The 24170-nt window shown below is 45.5% G+C and overlaps 1 protein-coding gene across 20 annotated transcripts in view; it reads left to right on the top strand.

The window, feature by feature from the left end:
- The window catches only part of CLASRP (CLK4 associating serine/arginine rich protein), a 739455-nt gene that overhangs the window by 550764 nt on the left and 164521 nt on the right, over nucleotides 1–24170 (top strand). For all 20 annotated transcript variants that reach the window (XM_078660953.1, XM_078660959.1, XM_078660947.1 and 17 more), the window contains one exon: nucleotides 22899–23015. In XM_078660953.1, the coding sequence (XP_078517079.1) occupies nucleotides 22899–23015 (117 nt within the window). The remainder of the gene's footprint in view (nucleotides 1–22898; nucleotides 23016–24170) is intronic.

The following is a 24170-nucleotide window of genomic DNA, read 5'->3' as shown; positions in this document are numbered from 1 at the left end:
GGCATTGCTGCACACATTCACCAAACACTAGTGCCTGGACAGCCAAGGCTGTTCTGTTCTCCAGGTCTTTCTGGTGTGAACTTGGTTCGCAGACCCACCTCCGGGGTTGGTATTGCTGGGGTATCTATTCTAAGGTAAGAAATCTATAACTAGTTATTTCTTTCACATGAACAAGTTACTTACTTTCGGTAACGTTATATTTGTAAGAAACATAGGGTAGTTATAGATTCCTTACCACCCCACCCATTCTCCCTGTTCTGTGAACTGACTTCTAGGGTTAAGGTCTTCCTTTCAGGGCATCCTTTCTCCCAAAGTGGTTTCACCTTTTCATACGTAGGGAAGTCCGTCATGCTCCTTTCATTCTGTTCCACACTTAAAACGGCAGGAGAGGCTGCACTAGTTGGACAAATGGCATGGGCTCAGTTTATACATTAACAGAACTAAGGAGTACCTCATTAATGTTGAACTGTTTGGTATGCTTTGCTATGTTGAAAAACTCTCACCCTTGAGGGTTTTGGTGGGGACGGGGGAGCCACATAGATTTAGTGATGATTCATAAGTTAAGGAATCATTGGTTAGAAGTATGCATCTAAATAATATGAATTCCCTTAACCCTCTTGGTGAAACTAAAATATACCACACAGTCTTCACCATGATCCATCTCCCATATGGGAGTCTCCAAGTTATTTTTTGCACAATGCCAGCACGAAAATTCTATGTTATCGGTCATGCGCTGTGCCTAATGACCGGAAAAAATAGGTAAACTATTGTTAATGCACAGGCCTTTATGTAGGTCCCTATCATATGTGGAGCAGATCCTTAACGGTGGCCCATGGCAATAGTTGCTGGAACACAGGAGCTGTTGCCAGAGTTACCAGATCCAGTCTGGCATCTGGATTGATGTACCTGCAGATAGGGCATCCACCAGAATGACTGTTACCAAGGATAAGTATATGTTCGAGGCATGTGTGCTCTAGATACACATACTTTGCATACTCTGCCATCTAGTGTTGGGTCCGGATGTTGCATGTTGTTTTTCTTTGAAGAAGTCTTTTCTAGTCACAAGGAAAGGTAACTCCTCCTTTCGGTGATAATGCCCATGGGCATCGACTCCATTGTTAGATTGTTTTCTTTCCGCCATTGGGTTCGGACGTGGTTTCCAGGACTTTGGTTCAAAAACATTCTACGGGATCCCCTCAGTGCACAATCCACTGTACCCTCGTCAGTATTCTTTCGTACGCTTTCATCATCTTCTGCGTGTCGAAAAAAATCAGAAATCTCTCCATCTTCAATCAAAAAGACATCAGTGGCAGCCTTTGGGCCTATCCGCATCAGTTACTTCCACTTATCACATATCATCGAGTCTTCTGCTGATGGAACAGACTTTGCTCCAATTCTGTCCTTGGTGCCACTCTAAATATCCGCGCACCGACCTGCATATAGTCTGCAACCGGATCACAAAGAAGATAATTGCGACACTTGGCAGTCATTCCGATCAAAAAAGACTTTGCGGGACCTTTGGGCTCGACGAAGGAACATGCAGCTGCAGAACATCGAACACACCGCGGATATCTTCGGAGAAGAGATGCAAGCTGGAGGAGATGGAAGTGTCTGCTGCGGAAGAGGATTTTAAAGACAACAAGGGTCCTAAGGAGAACAAGGTAAACAAAAAGATGAATTTACAGACCACAATCGGTACTATAATCAAGCTTCCAGACCCAGCCGGGTAAGGAATTGTTTAATTTTAGAAATAAAAGGAATAGGGTGACCTAGAGGTGGTCAGTTATACACACTTTAGATAGGGTACAGTCCTGTACCTATCCTTCAGGGAAGAAAGTGTAATAGAAGTAAAACAAGAGTGAGAGAAGTTTTTCAGGCAAAGAAGTTTGGAGCCAAAATGTCGCTTGTAGATTAGTGATCAATACACACAAGTTTCGACATACAGTATTTACAGAATGCATACAATTGAATTTTCCGCAATACTGTTCAACCGTCAACGTTTCGATCCCCTGGCTCCTAATGAACCGGGATCATCATCAGGACTATTTCAATCATTTGCCTGTGTTCTAAGAACGCCTGTAAAAATAATGGAGACAAGAGAGAAAGGAATAGAAAGCATAAGGCATCCGTATGCAGTTAAAGAATTTGTACACACGTATATATACAGTTTGCGTGGCGAGGATTACTTACACTTTGCATGCTTACATTGTTGGTCAAAGGGGTGGTGCTGGAATTCAAATTAAAAGGAGCCGTACCGTGATGTGAGGGCAACTGAGTGGTTGATCATAACGCAAAAAATATATAAAATATAAAATATATATAAGAACGTCAAGAGGTGCGAGCCAGTGAGTGGGACAGGTGCTGGACAGGTCGTGATATTGTACCCGAGTGTGGACGCCTATCATGCACGTAGAGTGCTTGTCATTGAGAGCCATGACTGTTATAAGTACCGCTATATTCCGACTACGCAGTGAGACTGGTGTTACGTGAGCTAGGTGGTGCTAGGTATCGGCAAAAACCGTGTACACGCGAGTGGAAAAGTTCCATGCACGACGGAGTATCTGGTGTGGAGCAGACGGATAAAGCTCCATGTTCAAGCGTATCTAGCGAACTATGTATACAGAGCACTGACCTGCCAGGTTATTGAAATTCTTTATTCAGGTCAGGTATTTATTAGGGGTAGTCAGGATACCGAGAGGTGCCGGTACCTAAGAGAGGAAAAGGTACAACATTATCTATGCGGATCGCGGCCATTGTGAGCCTGTGCCTCGAAGGTGCTTGGCGTGCCGTTTACCTGGTCTCAGGGCGAGGATGATGAACCTTAATATTGCGCGTGCCAGGAAGTTTTACTCGTCCGAGTAAACATGCGTCCTTAGGTAAGGGCCGAAGGTAGATACAACGCCCGTATGGCTGAAAAGAAAGGAAGGTGGGGGAGGAGGTATTGAAAGCGGGCCGAGGGAAGAGCAAAACCTTCCGAGCGCGCATGCCTGCATCGTCATAGGGAGAGTGCTTACCTATTGAGTCCGCGAGGGATGATGCGGGATAACGGCGAGACTCAGTGGTCTCTCTCCGTGTCATTAGCAGCGTGGATACGCCGACCGGGTGTTGTGGGTCCACCAGGACTTAAGCCATGCAATGGAGTTAAGAAACAAAAAAGGGACTCTACTCGCGAGTTCCCTTTGGTCGCCATTTTGGGTTGGGCAAGGGCCCCGAAATGGTAAAGGGACTCGAGTGCACGCTAGTCTCGGGGGTGGTAGAGGAATTGGTGCATCCGTGAAAGTGATTGTGCATTGTGAGTCGGCCATATTAAAAGAACTGTGGCAGTGACAGGTCGAGGGTGCATTAGAGGAAGAATTCCTCGTGGTAGTGCTACATGCTCCTTAAGTACCCCTTGACCAAGATTTAAAAGCCCAATACACATGGCGAACAGTGAACACTGTGCATTTCATTTACATTACAATAGTACAGAAGTATTGTAATAGCATCTGGAGTGCCTATAAGAGATCAGTCTTTACACATTCAAAAATCACTTTGCATTTGCACTGCAATATTTCATATTTACTCCAATAAGGTCTGGGGTACATATTCATGGAGAGCCCTCCATTTCTCAATGTCAAAAAACAGGAGTTAGGGACCTGTATCAGAGAGACTGAGCAGTACTCAAATCAGAGGAGGGATGTCCAGTCCACCATCCGATTCAAACCGTTGTGGATTGAGTCCAAAAGTATTATGCATTTCAATTCTTCTTTGTTAAGGAGACTTGTCATGCTTCCTCCTCTTGGGGGTAGTTTTATTGCCTTTAGTATTGTCCAGCGAATGTCATCCTCGTCATGGTTGGCATCAATAAAGTGCTCCACCAGTGGGGCATTTGCTGTCTTACATCTAATACGGCTTCTGTGCTGGCAAATGCGTGTCTTGATTTTTTGTGAGGTTTGGCCCACATATACTTTTTGGCATGGACATTGAATGAGATACACAACATTACTGGTATTACAATTTGTTAAGGTGTTACATTGAAACTTGATGTTGTTAAACTCAAACGTTTTACCTTCAATGGTCAGATTGCATACAACACATTTCACATGTCCAACAATGGGGGACAGTCCCCATCTAGATTCAAGAGTAGGAAGTTGGACAGGACAGGGGAGGGCTGCTCTCACCAAATGGTCTCTCAAATTCTTGCTTTTTTTGAAAGCAAAAAGCGGGCGTTCGATCTTTAAGACGCCCGCATTGATAACAGGCCAATGTTGTAGGATCATTTTTCTTAGTCTGTTAGATAGAGGGGAGAAAGTTGTTACGCATGCTATCCTCTCCTGATCTTTCTTGGGGTTTGGGACAAGCAGTGTTTCTCGGGGACGATACCAGGCTCTTTTCAGAGCACTTTTTACAGTTTTTTTAGGGTAGCCTCTATCTTTCAGTTTGTTGGCCAGGATGGCACTCTCTTTGAAGTAGTCTTCCCTGTTAGAACAGTTTCTCCTGATTCGGAGGAACTGCGAGAAGGGTAGCGAGTCTCTTAAAGCCCTCGGATGGTTGCTCGTATATTCCAACAGTGTATTTCTCTCAGTGGGTTTTCTGAACAACCGGGTAAGCAGTTCTCCCTCCTGATGAAAAATCGTTAAATCCAAAAAATCAATGGAAGATTTATCAAATGAGGACGTGAAGTTCAGACCCGAACAGTTATTGTTCATCCAGTGCATGAAGTGGCGTAGAACATTGACGTCAAACTTCCATAGCATGAAAATGTCATCAATGTATCTACGCCACATGATTATACCGGTGAAGAATGGGTTGGATGGTGCCAGAATAACCTGTCTCTCTATTTCGTCCATGAACAATATGGCCAGATTCGGAGCAAAAATTGCGCCCATGGCGGTCCCCTTGATTTGTTGGTAGAAGAGGCCCTTGAATGAAAAGAAATTTCTGGTAAGACAGATTTCTAGCAATTGACAGATGAATATCGTTGGTATGGCATGTGGACGTGGGCGTGTGTCCAGAATTCTTTGTATGACCTGGAGTGCGGCAACCTGTGGTATATTAGTGTATAAAGCCTCCACGTCCATGGTGCATAAAGTGTCAGTAACTGGATTAAATGGGTGATGCTCAATCAAGTTAATCATGGACATGGAGTCTCGCACATAACAGGCTGTTAAGGGGACAAAGACTTTGATGAAGTGGTCAACAAAGGCACCTAGTGGTTCTAAAATTGATCCGCATGCAGATACAATTGGACGCCCTGGTGGTGTAGTGATATTCTTATGGACTTTGGGCAGCGTGTATATCACGGGGGTCCTGGGACTTTTTACATTTAGGTAATTAAATTCCTTTTTGGTCAAAAAACCTTCTTCCACTGCATCCAGTGTGACCTTCCGTATTAGTTCCTGAATTTCTTTTGTGGGGTTGGATGCTAGCCTGAGGTAGTGATCTTTATTGTCCAGCTGTCTCTGAATCTCTGCTGTATAGGAGTCCTGGTCTTGTATAACAATACCACCCCCCTTGTCAGCACTTTTGATTACAATTGAGGTGTTGGTTTTAAGCGAACTGATTGCTTGTTTCTCCTTTAGTGTAATATTGTATGGTATAAATCTTCTTTGATGTTGTAAGTTTGAGAGGTCTTTAAGGACCAATTTCTCAAACGTTGTCACCTCTGATGGTAACATACCTGCAGATGGTAAAAAGGTCGAGGGTGGGCGGAAGGGGGTGAAAGCTTTACTTTCAGACGGGGGGGTGAATCTGAAAGAACGCCTTCAGTCTGATGCGTCTGAAGAAGCGTAGGAGTTCAGTCTGGACCTCCATAAAGTTGGGTGCTATGGTTGGGACAAAAGACAGGCCCTTTTTGAGGACAGAAAGTTCATCCTCACCCAAAGGGTAGCCCGCCAAGTTGAAGATGGGAATCAACTCGGCGTTCTGGGGGTCATGTGTTACCATTGGTAATAGTTGTTCCTGGTTCTCCGCTCGCCAGGGGGATTGACCCATCTTTGGGGTTTCTTGACACGGCCACGTTGTGGCGGTTCTTGTTGGCCCCTTTGTAAAAAAGGAGTGGAACCGTGTTGTGCTCCTCCTCCTCTTCTAGAGGTACTGGATCCTTCACCTGCGTCTGATGTGTCAGATGATTCGGCAGAGGTATCCGAGAAACCCACTAGGTTCTGTCTGCTATTGAATCTCCCCCACGGTCTATTACTAATACTGCTCATCTATTGAATGTGTAAAGACTGATCTCTTATAGGCACTCCAGATGCTATTACAATACTTCTGTACTATTGTAATGTAAATGAAATGCACAGTGTTCACTGTTCGCCATGTGTATTGGGCTTTTAAATCTTGGTCAAGGGGTACTTAAGGAGCATGTAGCACTACCACGAGGAATTCTTCCTCTAATGCACCCTCGACCTGTCACTGCCACAGTTCTTTTAATATGGCCGACTCACAATGCACAATCACTTTCACGGATGCACCAATTCCTCTACCACCCCCGAGACTAGCGTGCACTCGAGTCCCTTTACCATTTCGGGGCCCTTGCCCAACCCAAAATGGCGACCAAAGGGAACGCGCGAGAAGAGTCCCTTTTTTGTTTCTTAACTCCATTGCATGGCTTAAGTCCTGGTGGACCCACAACACCCGGTCGGCGTATCCACGCTGCTAATGACACGGAGAGAGACCACTGAGTCTCGCCGTTATCCCGCATCATCCCTCGCGGACTCAATAGGTAAGCACTCTCCCTATGACGATGCAGGCATGCACGCTCGGAAGGTTTTGCTCTTCCCTCGGCCCGCTTTCAATACCTCCTCCCCCACCTTCCTTTCTTTTCAGCCATACGGGCGTTGTATCTACCTTCGGCCCTTACCTAAGGACGCATGTTTACTCGGACGAGTAAAACTTCCTGGCACGCGCAATATTAAGGTTCATCATCCTCGCCCTGAGACCAGGTAAACGGCACGCCAAGCACCTTCGAGGCACAGGCTCACAATGGCCGCGATCCGCATAGATAATGTTGCACCTTTTCCTCTCTTAGGTACCGGCACCTCTCGGTATCCTGACTACCCCTAATAAATACCTGACCTGAATAAAGAATTTCAATAACCTGGCAGGTCAGTGCTCTGTATACATAGTTCGCTAGATACGCTTGAACATGGAGCTTTATCCGTCTGCTCCACACCAGATACTCCGTCGTGCATGGAACTTTTCCACTCGCGTGTACACGGTTTTTGCCGATACCTAGCACCACCTAGCTCACGTAACACCAGTCTCACTGCGTAGTCGGAATATAGCGGTACTTATAACAGTCATGGCTCTCAATGACAAGCACTCTACGTGCATGATAGGCGTCCACACTCGGGTACAATATCACGACCTGTTCAGCACCTGTCCCACTCACTGGCTCGCACCTCTTGACGTTCTTATATATATTTTATATTTTATATATTTTTTGCGTTCTGATCAACCACTCAGTTGCCCTCACATCACGGTACGGCTCCTTTTAATTTGAATTCCAGCACCACCCCTTTGACCAACAATGTAAGCATGCAAAGTGTAAGTAATCCTCGCCACGCAAACTGTATATATACGTGTGTACAAATTCTTTAACTGCATACGGATGCCTTATGCTTTCTATTCCTTTCTCTCTTGTCTCCATTATTTTTACAGGCGTTCTTAGAACACAGGCAAATGATTGAAATAGTCCTGATGATGATCCCGGTTCATTAGGAGCCAGGGGATCGAAACGTTGACGGTTGAACAGTATTGCGGAAAATTCAATTGTATGCCATTCTGTAAATACTGTATGTCGAAACTTGTGTGTATTGATCACTAATCTACAAGCGACATTTTGGCTCCAAACCTCTTTGCCTGAAAAACTTCTCTCACTCTTGTTTTACTTCTATTACACTTTCTTCCCTGAAGGATAGGTACAGGACTGTACCCTATCTAAAGTGTGTATAACTGACCACCTCTAGGTCACCCTATTCCTTTTATTTCTAAAATTAAACAATTCCTTACCCGGCTGGGTCTGGAAGCTTGATTATAGTACCGATTGTGGTCTGTAAATTCATCTTTTTGTTTACCTTGTTCTCCTTAGGACCCTTGTTGTCTTTAAAATTAATTACCCATGGTCCATAGGTACTTTTTTGGGTTCCCTTGTTTAAATGTAAATGCTGCGGAAGAGGAGGCATCCAAGATTCAGATTCAAAATTAGAGCTCTAGCTAGAGCCTGAAGACACTCCAGCTGGACAGGGTGCAGTGAGTAACAAAGCCCATTTGCCCACCAAACTTGCTTCCACCAAACAAAAGGCTCTGGGCCCCACTGCCTTCTAACCATGGTCTACACCAAGACACTGCTTCCAACGCCCCGCTATTAGTCTCTGCACCAAAAGGCACACCAAGCCTTACAGCTCAGGCTCGAGCCAAGACCAAACTCCTTCGGCACCGAAACCTTCTGATCCAAAGGATAAAAAAGACAGGTCCAGCTCGGCACCGAACGTTTCAGCACCAAAACCAAAGGACGCTGTTCAAAAGCCTCCACAATCAATCCTGGAAACTATGAAGGAAAAGCTGGATCCTACGCTAAAGAAAATTTCCATTAATCCAGACACTGGACATATATTGGCAAAATCTGTAACGTCTTTCGAAAGGAAAATTCCTCCAGACGACATGACCTACACAATCCCTCTAAAAAAGGACAAGGCTATAAGCCCTTTCCACCCATTCCCTCAGTCCCCTCCACCAACTACGCCATTACCCTGATCAAACCCTTTAGACATTACACCACAGGGTTCTCTGCTTACACGTCCTAATATAGGGGATGACAATAGTCCACCCCCCAATAGATGCATGGAATGATTACAATATTGATCCACCAATCGTTAATTATCCAGACTTATACCCTGCAAAACCATTGCCTCCTGATGACAACACATCATATCAGGAGTTAATTTCCAGGGCAGCTTCATACCATGGAGTTGCACTAAACAAGAAATCTTTAGAGGAGGATGCGTTTTATTTGAAACTTTAGGAACTACACACAAAATCAATCTTTACCCATGTTAAAAGGTATGATTTGCCATGCTGGTGACATTTCTAAGGACCCTATACGTGCATGTGTAGAAACACCCAGGGTTGACAAAAAATACAAACCTCTACCATCTGACCCACTTTTTATTAGGGGACAGTTACCTTTAGATTCCTAAGTTTTATCCAATGCTCGAAAAAACGAAAACTCACCAACTACAGCAGATGTACCATCTCCAGACAAAGTCTAAATTAATAGTTGCATCAGGTAAAAGAGTAGCAGCACAAACCACCAACCATTGGCATATAGCCAACACACAAAGCCTATTAGCTAGGCATGATAGGGTCCACTGGGGCGAAAATGAGGACTTACTCCAATACTTTCCATTAGAACATTAGAAAAAATGACAAGAAATAGTGCAGGAGCGAAAAGGTATCTCTAATTCATCTATTAGATGTGCACTAGATGCTGCTGATACTGCATCTAGGGGTGTTAATAACAGCATTTTCTTAGGAGACATTCATGGTTGAGAATTTCTGGTCTTAAACCAGGAGTACAACAAACTATTCTCAATGCTTCTTTTGATAAACAGCATCTTTTTGGACCTCAAGTGGATGAATCCCTCGAAGATGAAAAAGGATACAGAAGTGGCAAATTCAATGAGAGCACTGCAGTCACCATCCAATAGAGGGTCAATTTGCCACTCATTTTATAGAGGAGGATCCAAAAGTAATTCCTCACATCCTAATGTGTCCTCATATAAATCGAACAAACAACCCTCTCCATCTAGAGGCTTCTATAAAAGCGGATATAGAGGGAACAATTTTAAAAGCGGAGGTAAAGATACACCAACCCATACCTCTCCATCTCCCAACAAACCGTGACTTCCCTATAATTCCCTCGAACATCTTACACCAGTGGGGGGAAGACTATAACAATTTTATCCCATTTTGCAATCAATAACATCGGAGAATGCTTCCACTTCTACAACAAGTCGACTTTATGTCAATACTAGACCTAAAGGACGCATACTTCCACATTCCTATTCACCTAGCACATTGCAAATATCTCAGATTTGTGATAGCAGGAAATCACTATCTATTCAAAGTGCTCCCAATCAGGGTTACTACTGTAACCAGAGTGTTCACAAAATGTCTAGCAGTAGTAGCAGCTCTTCTAAGACAACAACAAATTCATGTCTTCCCTTATCTAAACGATTGGTTCATCAAAGCTAAGACATAGCATATGCCTTTACAACACATTAAAAGTACCAAAGAACTTCTCCATCAATTGGGATTTACAGTCAATGTGCAAAAGTCCCATCTTCAACCCTCATAACTGCAACTCTATCTGGGAGCAACGCTAAACACTCCTACAGCTCTTGCCTCTCCTGATGCAGCGAGAATTAAAAACATTTAGACACTATCACTACAGTTTCAAAACAACAATACCTAACAGTCAAAATGTCCATGCAACTATTAGGGATGATGGCATCATGCATTGCAGTAGTGCCTCACGCAAGATTACACATGCATCCTCTACAGGAAGGCTTAGCACTTCAGTGGAATCAATCACAGGGTCAGTTAACAGATCAAGTGTTGGTACACAGGCACACTCATCGCTCTCTACACTGATGGAACAAACAAAACCAAACAAAAGAGTTTCTAGCACTAAAGTATTTTTGGCCTCACCCCATAGGGAACATTGCCCTAGTCTGGACAGACTATATTACAGCTATATGCTATGTACAAAAACAGGGGGGTGGGGGGCACACTCTACAGTTGTCACGCCTCTCTCAGACCATTTGGCATTGTGCAATACATCAAAAATTCGTCTCGCAGAACACCTACCAGGGATGCACAACCAATTTGCCCTCAGCAGGATGCGGCAAGTACACAAATGGGAACTTCATCCCCAGGTTCTGCTTCCATACTTCCAGAAATGGGTGTTTCTAGAGTTAGACCTCTTTGCCACAATAGAGAACTCGAAATGCTCAAACTTCAACTTCACATTCCCACACCATCTATCCAAAGGCAATGACCTATGGGTTTTCCGCCTCCCCCTCTCCTTTCATTTCTGGTTTGCAAACTCAGGCAGACATCACTCACACTGATTCTAGTGGCTCCCACATGGGCTTCTCAACCATGGTTGACCACAACACTAGAACTATCAGTGGTTCCAAACCAAAAGCTGCACCTCACTTCAAACCTTCTCAAACAGAACCATGGAGAAATCAGACATCCAAACCCCAAGGAGCTCAACCCAGCGATTTGGCCCCTGAAGTCTTAGAGTTTGGATACCTAAATCTAACACCAGATTGTATGAAAATTCTTAGAGGCAAGGAACCCTACCAGTAGAGCATGTTATGCAGCAAAGTGGAAAAAGTTTGCTATATATTGTAAAGAAAATACAATTGATCCACTAGATGCATCTATACAACAGACTATTTGTTACCTCTTACATCTACAACAAGCTGGCTTAGCCTACACATCTATTTGTTTACATCGTGCAGCAGTAACATCTAATCTTATTCAAAGTTGCTTTAATTAAAGTCTTTATGGAAGGCCTTAAAAGATTAATACCACCCAGAGTACCACCTGCAACTGTCTGAAACCTTAACATTGTTCTCACTAGACTTATGGGGCCACCTATTGAACCATTATACAATTGTTCATTACAATTTCTTTCTTGGAAGGTTGCCTTCCTCATTGCTATCACTTTATTTTCCTTGGAAGAACCGTTCTTTCAATTTCATAAAGATAATGGTTCTTCATACAAACACAAAATTCCTTCCAAAATTGTTCTCTGCTTTTCATATCAACCAATCAGTTGAGTTACCTGTGTTTTCCCTAAACCTGATTTGGTAGCAGAAAAAGCTCTACGCACACTTGATGTTTAAAGAGCACTGTTATACTATATCTGAAAGAAACAGTTATAGATTCCTTTCCTTAGAATTAAGCCCAGGCGTCAGACTGGATCCGGAAAGTTTTTCGTCGGCAGTACCCCTGCGCGTCGGAAAGTGGCGTCTGCTGACTCCGCGTTCAGCATCGTGGTCGCCAGGATGGCATCGCAGTCTCTACATAGACACCGCCTCTGTGCGCCGAAGTCAGTTCTTTCTTTTTCTGCGCCAGCAAGCGCTGATCCGGAGAGAGCGGGACTCCCATTCATTTTTTGACTGAGCTTTTTTTCTCGACTTTTGTCGACTTCATTGCTTTTTGAGTCCTCACGACTCCTGGTGCATGAGGGATGCCCTGCTTTAAGGCTTGCGGTTCCTGTAACCAACTGAAGTAGGTGACGGATCCGCACCGCATGTGCCTCTACTGTCTGAGGCTCGACAACGACCCCAAGTCGTGCACCGATTGCCAGACCATGGCCCCAAAGTCTTTGCGTGAGCGGTCCAGAAAGCCACTCGAGGCCCGGCAGTCGGCTCCACGCCGTTCGAGGTACCCAATCGCTGAGGAGGTCGAAGGACCAGTCGCGGAGCTACCACCATTCATCCTCTAAGTCTTCGCACTCTGGGTCAGGTAAGTCGAAGCACGAAAAGAAGTTGAAGAAGAATCGTCGCTCTTTAACTAGTCCCCGTCCGTCGGCCAAAGCGACAAGGGATGCAAGTGGTGCCCCTACCCCGGCTCTGCATGCTTAGCCCATAGGGTTGGCTCCGGGTTTCCTTCCCGGGACCAGGAGCAACCCCTGCCTAGCTTTGTCAGTTCTACAAAGTGATGCACGCCATCTGTGGGCAGTCCGACTCTGCCGGCGCGCCTTCGGGCCTGCGGACTCTGCTGGGGGCCCTGGGCCTTCGGCCTCTCCGGCCTCGGCGCCGCAGTGTCTCTGTGGATCCAGGCCTGGATCCGGATCAGTGCCTGTTAACCTTGTTATGCCTCCCCCGGCACCGTTTCCACCGGCACCACGTCCGCCACCGGCGTCAGCTGTGTCCCCTGCCTCCACCTCGAGGTAGACAAAGAGCCGGACCAGCAGGTACTTTTGTGCTCCATTTCTACCCTGGCTCTTTGAGATCAGATTGTTAGCCATGGGAGGATGAGGAGGACTGGGAGGGGTCTGGGGACCCTCTAACGGACCAGTAGGTGTACGATCTAGACTGGCGAGAGGAACAGGGGGAAGGCAGTGGACTGGATACCTCACCAGACCTTGGCATTTTGTCTCCTCTTACTGTGGCTACAGAGGAGGGAGCGTCATACGCAGTGGTCTTGCACAGGGCGGCCGAAGCTCTCCACCTTGAGCTACCTACGTTGGCAGTCAGGACTAATCTCCTGACAGAGGTCCTTCAGCCTGCTGCGAGCTCTTCAGAGCCCCTGCTGCCGTTTAATGAAGCCCTCACGGACATCCTTTTGGACACATGGTCCAGGCCCAACACTGGGGCTCCTGTGGACAGGATGATTGCCCAACGCCACTGCCCCTCTTTCCTCTCCCAACACCCCACCTCTGGGAGATTGGTGGTTCAAGCCTCCACTTTTAAAGGTGCCTTCCCTACCGCACCACCGGAAAGGGAACCCAAAAAGCTGGACCACCTTGGGAAGAAAATGTTTTCTTCCGCCAGCTTGGGACTGCGGTCGGTAAACACTGCATGTCTGTTGAGCCGTTACACCCCCTCTGTGTGGGATATGGTGGCGCAGGTGCTGCCTCAGTACCCGGAGGAGGCCTGGGCCGTACTTTCGCGTGCAGTTGCCAAGTGGAGAGCCGAAGCGAAGTTTACCATCAGCTGTGGGCTGGATACCGCCGACACACTTGGCAGGACGATTTCTACGTCAGTAGCCCTTCGGCGTTATGCCTAGTTGCGTTCAAATAGTTTTACCGTGGATGTCCAATCCACTCTTATGGACATGCCCTTTGATGGCCGTACCCTTTTCAGCAACAAGGCAGACAACGCGCTAGAGCTCTTTAAGGACTCTCGGGCAGCGGCCAGGTCCTTGGGCCTTTCCACCACCTGCCCTGTGCAGTCTGCCTTTCGCCCATTTCGTGGCTATGTAAGGGGTTTCCCACTACGTCCCGCCCAGAGCCACAGGCCGGCGCAAGCTGTTCAGCCCCAGCGTGGCTGGGGACGTGTGAACCACCAGTGTGGTTTGGGGGCCAACGGGCGGGCCAGTCCACCACAGCCCCTTCTGCAGCACCCTCCAAACCCTCCTAGTCCGACCTTTCAGGGCACCAATACCCAGTGGGGGCCAGGATCGGACATCACCTCCCCCACTGGTGGACCATCACGGCAGACACGTGGGTTTTGCAAATAGTCCGAAGGGGCTACTCCCTCCCCTTCGAGACTACCCCTCCCTCCATTCCACCTCAGTACCATTGCATGTCGGAGGATCACCTGGCCCTTCACCAACAGGAAGTTTCTGCACTCTTGGTCAAGGGTGCCATTGAGCGCGTTCCTGCCCCAGAAGTAGGTTGTGGTTGCTATTCCCACTACTTTCTGGTACCCAAGAAGGAGAAAGGTCTGCGTCCTATCTTGGATCTCAGGAACGTCCACCGCTTCCTCCGGAAGGAGAAGTTCAAGATGTTGACGCTCTCTCAGGTCTTGTCTGTCCTCGACCCTGGAGACTGGATGGTAGCGTTGCACTTGCAGGACGCTTACTTTCACATCCTCGTCCTGCTGGCCCACCAGCGTTCCCTGCAGTTCATGATAGACCACGAGCACTTTCAGTTTACCGTGCTCCCCTTTGGCCTTACCAGCGCCCCTTGGGTGTTCACAAAAGTGATTGCCGTGGTCGCAGCTCATCTGCGCACATCATGGGTTCCAGTCTTCCCCTATCTCGACGACTGGCTGTTGATGGCGGGCTCGCCACAGGCTGTTGTCTCCCACCTACGGTCTACTGCCGACCTCGCTGGGGTTCTCCATCAACATGCCGAAGTCGCACCTGACACCCTCTCAGAAGCTCCTCTTCATCTGAGCGGTTCTGGACACAATACAGTTTCGGGTTTATCCTCCCAAACAGCGAGATATTCGGGCTATGATTCCGATCTTTCAGCCCCTATCCCGGGTTTCGGTCAGGATGACCCTGAGGCTGCTGGGCCTCACGGCCTCCTGCATCCTGCTGGTCGCTCATGCCAGGTGGCATATGCGGGCTCTGCAGTGGGATCTGAAATTCCAGTGGGCGCAGCATCAGGGGAATCTGCCCGATTGAGTACGGATCTCGGAGGGCACTGCACGACCATTGCAGTGGTGTCTCTCGAACCCGGATTGGGTCAACAACAGATCCCTCTCCCTTCACCAACTAGAACACACAGTGGTGACACACTCGTCCCTTCTGGGATGGGGTGACCACATGAGAGAGGCGGAGAACAGAGGCCTCTGGTCTCTGGCGAAGTCTGGGCTCCACATCAACCTTCTGGAGCTTCGGGTGATCCATCTTGCACTCAGAGCATTCCTTCACTCTGTCCGGGGAAGAGCAGTGCAGGTGTTCACGGACAACACTACAGCCATGTGGTACTGCAACAAACAAGGCGGGGTGGGGTCGTGGACCCTATGTCAAGAGGCCTCTGGACATGGCTGGAACATCAGGGCATATCCCTGGTGGCTCAACGCCTGGCAGGTTCTCCGAGCGCCAGGGCGGACGAACTCCGCCGCAGGTGCATGATGAATCTTGAATGGCGTCTTCACTAAGAGGTGGTGCAAGGTCTCTTTCAGCACTGGGGAGAGCCTTGGTTAGGTCTATTTCCCACTGAAGAGAACGCGCAATGTCAGCAATTCTCACTAGGGGGCGCTTTTCATCGCGAATGGAGTTGCGATCTTCTATATGCCTTTCCACCTATACCACTTCTGCCCATATTGCTGAAGAAGATCAAGCACTACCTCGTCCAAGTCATTCTTGTGGTTCTGGATTGGGCATGAAGATTCTGGTATCCTGAGCTGCTCAACATGGCCATCAATCCTCCGATACAACTGCCTCTGCGGGAGGATCTTCTGTCACAGCAGCAGGGGACGGTCCTCCACCCGAATCTGTGCAGCCTCCACCTCCTTGTGTGGAGATTTAGCGGCGCCTGTTGACTTCGTTTGACCTGCCTCCGGAAGTCTGCAATGTTATCTTGGCAGCCAGGTGTCCCTCCACCAAGACGTATACGCCTGCAGATGAAACACATTTGTGGCATGGTGCACAGCAAAGGCTGTGGATCCCCTTTCCACCCCTCTTTCTGAGGTTCTCTTGTTCCTCCTTTCTTTCAAGCCTGCTTTTCTTTGGCTAAGAAGGAGCCTTCAGTGGGGCTGCACGCCCATTCCACCAGGGCAACGTCATCTACCACTGCTTTCGGACGGGGTGTCCCCTTTAATGACATCTGTCAGGCAGCTACGTGGGCATCTCTGCACACGTTCACCAAGCACTACTGCCTGGACAGCCAAGTTCGGAGAGACTGCTTCTTTGGCCGTTGTGTTCTCCAGGACTTTCTGGTGTGAACTTGGTTCGCAGACCCACCTCCGGGTTGGTATTAATGGGGTATCTATCCTAAGGTAAGGAATCTATAACTAACTGTTTATTTCAGATGAACAATTTACTTCGCTTCGGTAACAATATATCTGTAAGAAACATAGGTTAGTTATAGATTCCTTACTGGCCTACCCATCCTTCCCGTTCTGCGAACTGACTTCATGGGTTAAGAACATCCTTTTAGTTCCCTAGTTTTATGCACCAGTGATCAGTGTCTTGCATGGCTCTGCGCTTCTGGCGCAGAAAATCGTGTACAGAACTGATGTCAGCGCGCAAGGGCAGCGTCTATGTAGCTACCGTGACGTCATCCCTGCGACCACGACGATGAACGCGGAGTCGACCGATGCCACCTTCCTACACGCAAGGGTACTGCTGACGAAAAACGTTCTGGATCCAGTCTGACTCCTTGGGGGTAATTCTAAGGTAAGGAATCTATAACTAACCTATGTTTTCTTACAGATATATCGTTACCGAAGGTAAGTAACTTGTTCATTGATAAGACACACACTTTTTTTGCAAAACAACTTTTTGTTGCCTTTGTTTCACCTCATAAAGTGAATCCTATATCTAAATCCGGTATTTCTAGATGGATCCTTAAATGTATTCAAACTTGCTATGCTAAAGCTAAAATAACTTTAACTATACCTCCTAGAGCACATTTTTGTCACAAAATAGGAGCATCTATGGCCTTTTTAGGCAACATTCCCATAGCTGACACATGTAAGGAAGCTACATGGTCTACACCACACACATTTACCAAACATTAATCTGTGGCTGTATATTAGCATGTCAACACTTTTTCAAACAACTGCAACACCCACGGGATAGTACCGCTTTGGGAGAATACTGCTATATAGTCAATGCAAAGCATGAGTACCTACAGCACACATGCTTTAACTGATTATGTAACTCTTGGCATGCAGAGCTGTAGATTCACATGCGCCCTCCCTCCTCCACGGACACCAATTGTTGTTGCAGTTCTTATTATTCATGTTACCTACGCATGGACATCTCAATACTGCACTTACTCCATTCTCAACTTCTTGCGGACAAACAATCTAACAATGGAGTCAATGCCCATGTGCATTATCACCTAAAGGATCAGTCGCCTTACCTTGTAACTGGAAAATACTTCTTTGAAGAAAAACAACTTGCAACCATCTAGACCCAACACTAGATGGCAGGAGTATGCAAAGCATGTGAATCTACAGCTCTACATGCCAAGAACAGATACTTACAGGGTAAGTAACATAATCGTTTTCTTCAGAACATACTTGTTCACTGAAAGGCAGCTTTGTTATTTGAGTGTGGTAGTTGCAATTGGTTTTGTCCCTCATAGTATCTTGTGCCCTGGTGATGCATCTAAATATGAGGCCCACTCAACTGCATCTGTGTATGTTGGGGATTGGAAAATGAAACCGCTTAAATCTGCTGTGTTACAGTAATAATCTATCAAAAAGTCTGGTTTGGAACATGTGCTGCTATAGTTCACTTGCTGTGCACTCTCCTGTCATCTAGTGTTGTGTTCAGAACATAGCAAGTTGCTGTTCAAAAAAGGCATTACCATTTCGAGGTGACTTGTGATGCCTACTGCGCACCAGGACACCGATTCCACTTCAGATTGTGTTTTTTCCATTTTCTTCTTTGGACATGTTTTTGACTTCTCCATTGTTGCTGTGCTTTAAAGAAAACCTACAACTACTAAAGACTGGAAAACTTGAAGACATCCACAATGGCATTAAGTAGTATTTGAAGAACATCAACCACTTTCAGTTTGTTTGATTTGAAGAGCCTTTGGACCATGTCATATGAGACTGGCTCACTTTGTAAGGAGGATATGGAAAGTATTGTGTTTAGATTTTGTGTCTGGAGCCTCTACCCACCGATGGACCCCCCTCAAACATGCCTGTTGATCATGTAGTGATATGCCATTTTATGAAAACTATTGGTCACCGTAAGGACAGAAGTTGGGCACACTAGACCGATATGCAGGACCAGAACTCTACAGAATCCCAGGTCACCAATGAGGAAGGTAAACAGTTAGTCCGACTACAAAGTGGCTAAACCTTCGGATACTCTGGAAGCTCAGCAGGAGTGATGTTGCCTGAACAACCCAAGCCCACACCTTAGGTTTCAATCCCCAACACAAGGACTAGTTGTAACACCACCAGCTTCAGTCACTTATGTTCCCTTTACAGGTCGAGGGTTTCCACCCCAAGGAATCAATCTTGAAAAGACCCTTGCTTCAGTGGCAGGGAATCGCCCTGAAAGCACAATGCCTTGACTGAAGGACCTCAGCTGCAAGTCTCGACAGTCTGCTCTGCCTACAGTGGTTGAGACCATTGTGTGCTCAGCGCCTGAGGAATCTCAAAAGCCCAGAGCTAGTACTAATTAAACCGAGCGGATTCCAGTCGGCCTTGGGGCAAAAGGAGGCTTTGAAGCCTAGGAAGTCCTTCATATCTACAAGCCTTAGCAGGAGGGCAGTGAGGCTACCCTAGATACCACAGCCTAATGCTAGGCAGAAGACGACTTAAATCAACCCTAACACTGGTCATATTGTCCTTTTCCCCAACCACACAGGTACTTCATGATGAGGCAATTTCTGAAGACACTTTGCCTTTTTCTGTCCTGAAAAACATAAATGTAGGAAACAGTGAAACTCCTGTATGACCACCACTTGCCTACATTGCACTCTTGTTTCAGAAGAGGACTCCTCTCTAGATCCCCTCCATATCAAGAGCCAGGGCCAACAAAACAGTAGGGTGACACCTGGTTTGATTACTGGATGGATTGGCATTATTACAGTGTAGATGCTCAAGACGGGTCCTCTCTAGAGCTGTCCTTGGTGAATGCTTCATTTCCTGACTAAACTTTGGTGTACCATTTTGTCATAGTGATAGTGGTAGTACACCATACACTTCCCCTCTATGTGGAAGAAGAGGAGGATGCTCTTCTCACAGGCCTGCAATAGTTGCACGTGGTTTCTCCTCTCCCACGAATTGTTTGTCGTCAGGAAGCTAAAGCAAACATCATTCACTCTTATCCTAGTCGCTCCAACTTGGGCAAGCCAATTATGGTTCTGGAAATGTCCGTTTCCTCCCACGAGAAGCTCCCCTACTGGCCTGACCTTCTCGCCCAAACCACAGCCAAGTCGGCCACCAGACGACTGAACCTAGCGATTTGGCCCCTGCGGTTTTAGAGTGTGGTTATCTCAAATTACCCGAAGAGTTCATAGGCATACTCTGGAAACCCTGTTGCCTACAACATGCTTCTGCTATGCTGCTAAATGGAAGTATTTTGAGCACTATTGTTCTCCAAACCACATAACTCCTCTTATTCCTATAGTGCAAAATAATATCTGCCACTGCCATCATGCCAATTCGGCTACATTTAGCTGCTATTGCTGCATATAACAATCTTCTCTTTTCAAAATTCCTGTATAAAAGCTTTAAGGTATCTTAATACTGTCCTCACCAGACTTATGGGGCTCCCCTGTGATCCACTGCATTCATGCATTCTTGCAGTTTCCCTCTTGGAAGGTTGCTTTTTTTTAGTATTCATAACATCTTTCAGAAAAATTAGTGAGCTGCAAGCACTCACATTATAGAAACCTTTCTCCCAGAAAAATCAGGACAGATTGGTTCTTGGCACCAATACAAAAATCTTGCCCAAGATGGTCTCTCCGTTCCACCTTAACCAGACCATTGAGCTCCCTGTCTTATTTCCACACCCAGACTTGGTAGCTGAACGGGCACTACAAACACTTGATCTCAAGCGTGCTCTTATGTCCTTCATTGACAGTACCACATCCTTTCTCAAAACATTGTTTGTGACCTTTTCACAACCTCATAATGGTCATGCCATTTTTAAGGCAAAGATTGCCACTTCCAAACCTGTTATGCAAAATCTAAAAAACCCTACCTTGCCATTCCAGTCCTCACTCAACCCTCAAATAGTGTGCTTCTTTGGCATTTCCAGGGAACATACTCATAGCAGATATTTGTAAAACTGCTACTCCGTCTAATGCACACACTTTTACAAAACATTATTATGTGGATATTCTTGCAAGGCAGCAAGATAAATTTGGTCAGACTGTCCTTAGGACTCTGTTTCAGACCTCTGCACCATCCACTGGCTTGCCACTGCATAGGGGAGTACTGCTTCATGGTGTATGCAAAACGTGTATCTACATCTGTTCATTGCATGTAGTGCTGTTTATTCAATGCACCCACCCTCTGACATGGAAGCTAGTGTTTGTTACAGACTCTTTTCACTTAATACATTTGTCTCTATACGTGTTGACACCATTTTTTTCTACTCACTACTCCATTTCTACTCTCTCCCGAAAAGTGAAAAACATCCTTAACAGGGTGTCAGTGCTCATGCACATCCTAGGCGAGAGCAGGAGTCACCGAGACCTTGTGACTCAAAACACTTTCTTGAAGATAAACAAGTTGCTGCCGACCACGCCCAATACTAGATGGCAAGAGTATGCAGAGCTTGTGAATCTACATGCAACGAACAGATGCTTACATGGTAAGTAACCTAATCCTTAAATTCCCTCCTCACTCCTTGTTCATCCATGCGCATGTCTCTTCGGACTCACTAGTGGTGTGGATGAAGGCACTCATGTAAAGGGGGACACTCTGCCCCTCATAAAAAGAGCAAGATTGATGCTGCAGGGTGCGTTGGCGTACAGAAACGGAAACCTCATTGTAGTGGCTTATTGAAATTGTTGTGGTCTTACTAGCAAGATGTGGGCAACAGTGGGAGAAATGGAGGAGATAATGCAACCTCGTTTTGATGTGAAGATAAAGAGAGTAAAGAGAATGTGGAGGAGGGAAATGTCAACTCCAGTCTACATCAGATGTACCGTGGATATTATGGCAAGACCTCCTCCAGGCATGACAATCCAAGAATCCTATTACAACACCATGCTTGACTTAGGGTATCCCGCTTTTGCTTGAAGTTTTTGTAACGCCTTATAAGGCTACCTTTTGATGAAAAATACCTTTTCTCACCCCCAGGTACATAAAATGCTGGAGAAGATTAAGAAAAATTTGGGGGTAGTTAAGGTCAGTGGCCTTCTCCAGCATCAAGATGAGAACACCCCACATTATACTCAATTTAAAAAACATGACTTTAATCAGAATCTCATGCAAAAGTGTTAAAGGTTACTTGCATGTAGATGTAGCTCTGGTAAGACTATCCTTGTGTTTCAAGGGAGCCTCTGTTCTTTTGATTGTAGAACCTACACTTCATGTTTCTGCCCTTGAACAGAATCGAATATCTCTGCTGATTTTCTTAAAAATCATTGGCAAAGAAAATCAGTCTTGCGTTTTGGGTATCCTTACGCAGATGTTTTATCTTTGCCAGTCTTTTTGGCTGATGCTATTCAATATCAGCAGGGAAAAAAGGGGGAAGCAGTGCGATTATGTTGTAGGCCTGCATGCTTGGTGACTCTTGCATGTATGTGTCTTGACGGTACCTGCTATTGCATGATGATTTGGACATGCACATTATTGCACACATTCATCGTGATGCAATGGTTAATTTTAAAAAAAATTCAGTTTAATGTTTCAGTTTGCAAATGGCAAACTTGTATCAGTAAGTTTAAAAATTGTGCATGACAGCACTTGAAAAAATAAAGCAGCATCCCCGGAGGGGGGAGGGAGGGAGGGTAGCCAGTTGCTGCTGCAGAAACCTCCTAGAAAGAATATTATAATTATTATTATTTTTTAATATGTAAAGGAACATTACAGGGGAGCAACGAAGGAGCGGGGAAGATTGAAGGAAGCTAGTGCTTCCAAGCAGCAACAGTAAAAGTAGGTGCAGAGACGCCACAGAGGAGCGAGTAGGGGTTTTAAAAATATAAAAATTCAACAAACATAATCATAAGGAAGGTGAGTGGGGCAGCAATGGAATAACGTTGAGCGAAGAGGTGGAAGCAACGCAGAGAACTGGGTGAGGTATTAATGGGTAACTGGGGGACATTTTTTAGGAGAGAACAACAAAATATTTTCACTACCATGAGTACTAAAAGAAAAAAAATTCTTAATAGAGACAGTGGAAGGACACATAATATGAAAGATACACTTCAGAGGCTGGGCAAACGAAGAATTGGGAGGAATGCCATCAAATAAGAAGCTGGGAAATGAGTTCAACAAGAAAGCCATCCACACTTAAGCAATGAGTCCATCCAAAGTCAGGCATATGTATTTTTTTTAATGTATGAGATTATAGTTCTTTTTTAGGCGAGGCCTAAAAGGGAAGGATCATAAACCCTAACATAGTAAAGGTAGCTTCTGTAACAGCAGAGAGACACATAGGGCATCATCACTAGTGAACCATTTTTACTACAGGGAAGTTACTTTTCTTTCATTACATGGGTTTGAAAATACATTTTTCTCTGAACCTAGCAGGCTGTCCAATTTGTACATGTATTTTTGTTTTCCATTTCCCAGTGAGGAGATCAGGTCAAGTTTCTCTCAATGCAACTCCAAGAGAAAGATCAAACACGTACCGAAGCAAAAGGCAGAGCCATTCTGCGGGAGTTAGCCAGTCATTGATGCATTGCACAGGTCAGTCCATATTTGCTGCCTTCTCTTGCACTACTTTTACAGTTTCCTGCTTTTGAATCGCATTCAGAAGTCTTGCAGAAGTGTTTTTTATTATTTTATAGCTGTTTATGGGACGCTTAAGCAATCTAAAGGTAGCTCAGTCATGATTGCGTCAGTGTTAGGACTGCAGTATTCCATCGACAGGGAGTGAGACACAGGAAAATTCTTTGCAGTAGTCTGTGTTGATAAAAGCGGAAATCAAATTGAACCAGCTTGGCACAAATTTCTAAATTCTCAAGCCAAAAAGTCTGATTCCACTGTTCTTCAATCATGCTCTCGCCCTCACCTCACTCTTAAGAATGTTGAGTTTGAGCCAGTGGGTATCCTTTCATCCTATCCCATCACTCCATCCATGCAGTTGCAAATGCTTGTGGCTTTGACTCCCAGATTATTCTGAATTCATAACATGATCCATGGAGTCGGGAGCTGCTTAACTGGCTACCAATAACTTTCGGAGTTGGGCAATGATCAGGTGATTAGACTTGGGGACGTCTACTGGATGAACTCGGTTTTTATCACTAACTCACATTTTTTCCTCTCCTGCGCGTTTCCTATTATTTTTCTATTTTAAAATTATTTTTGATTCAAACCATTTGTTTTCATATTGGTATTCATTTTTATTATGTTGACCTACAGTTAGCATAATGTTATTTCTATATGCTCCAGTTAAAAGAATGATTTCAAATAATGTCTTCTAGAGCATCTTTAATAGTAACCCACATGTAGATTCCCAAAGCACTTTTGAAATATACTTATACATTTATAACGTATAATATAGACTTTTAATAAACAATTAAACCCCCAACTAACCCAAGAAAACTCTTCCAATATAACCAATGTCAGAGGCTGGGTGACTTAGTACTTTAATGAAGATTTCACATAAGTTTCTTTTCCATCTCCACTAGGTAATCTTCATTAGTGGTCATAAGCCTCTGATAAATCTAAAGAAAAGTATTAACTGTATGTATTGAATGCTCATCTGTAGGTGTAAAGTTTCCATCTGGATGTCATTAGATGGATAAGGCAGTAACTCAACATATACATTGAATTAACTGGGAGAGGTTGTGTGATGGAACCATGTATACGATTACCATGCATACCGGTTCAATGCGATCT

The sequence above is a fragment of the Lissotriton helveticus genome, chromosome 9 (genome assembly GCF_964261635.1).
Source record: "Lissotriton helveticus chromosome 9, aLisHel1.1, whole genome shotgun sequence".
NCBI lineage: Eukaryota > Metazoa > Chordata > Amphibia > Caudata > Salamandridae > Lissotriton > Lissotriton helveticus.
The sequence above is the reverse complement of the archived record's forward strand: the minus strand, read 5'-3'. Positions and strand labels throughout refer to the sequence as shown.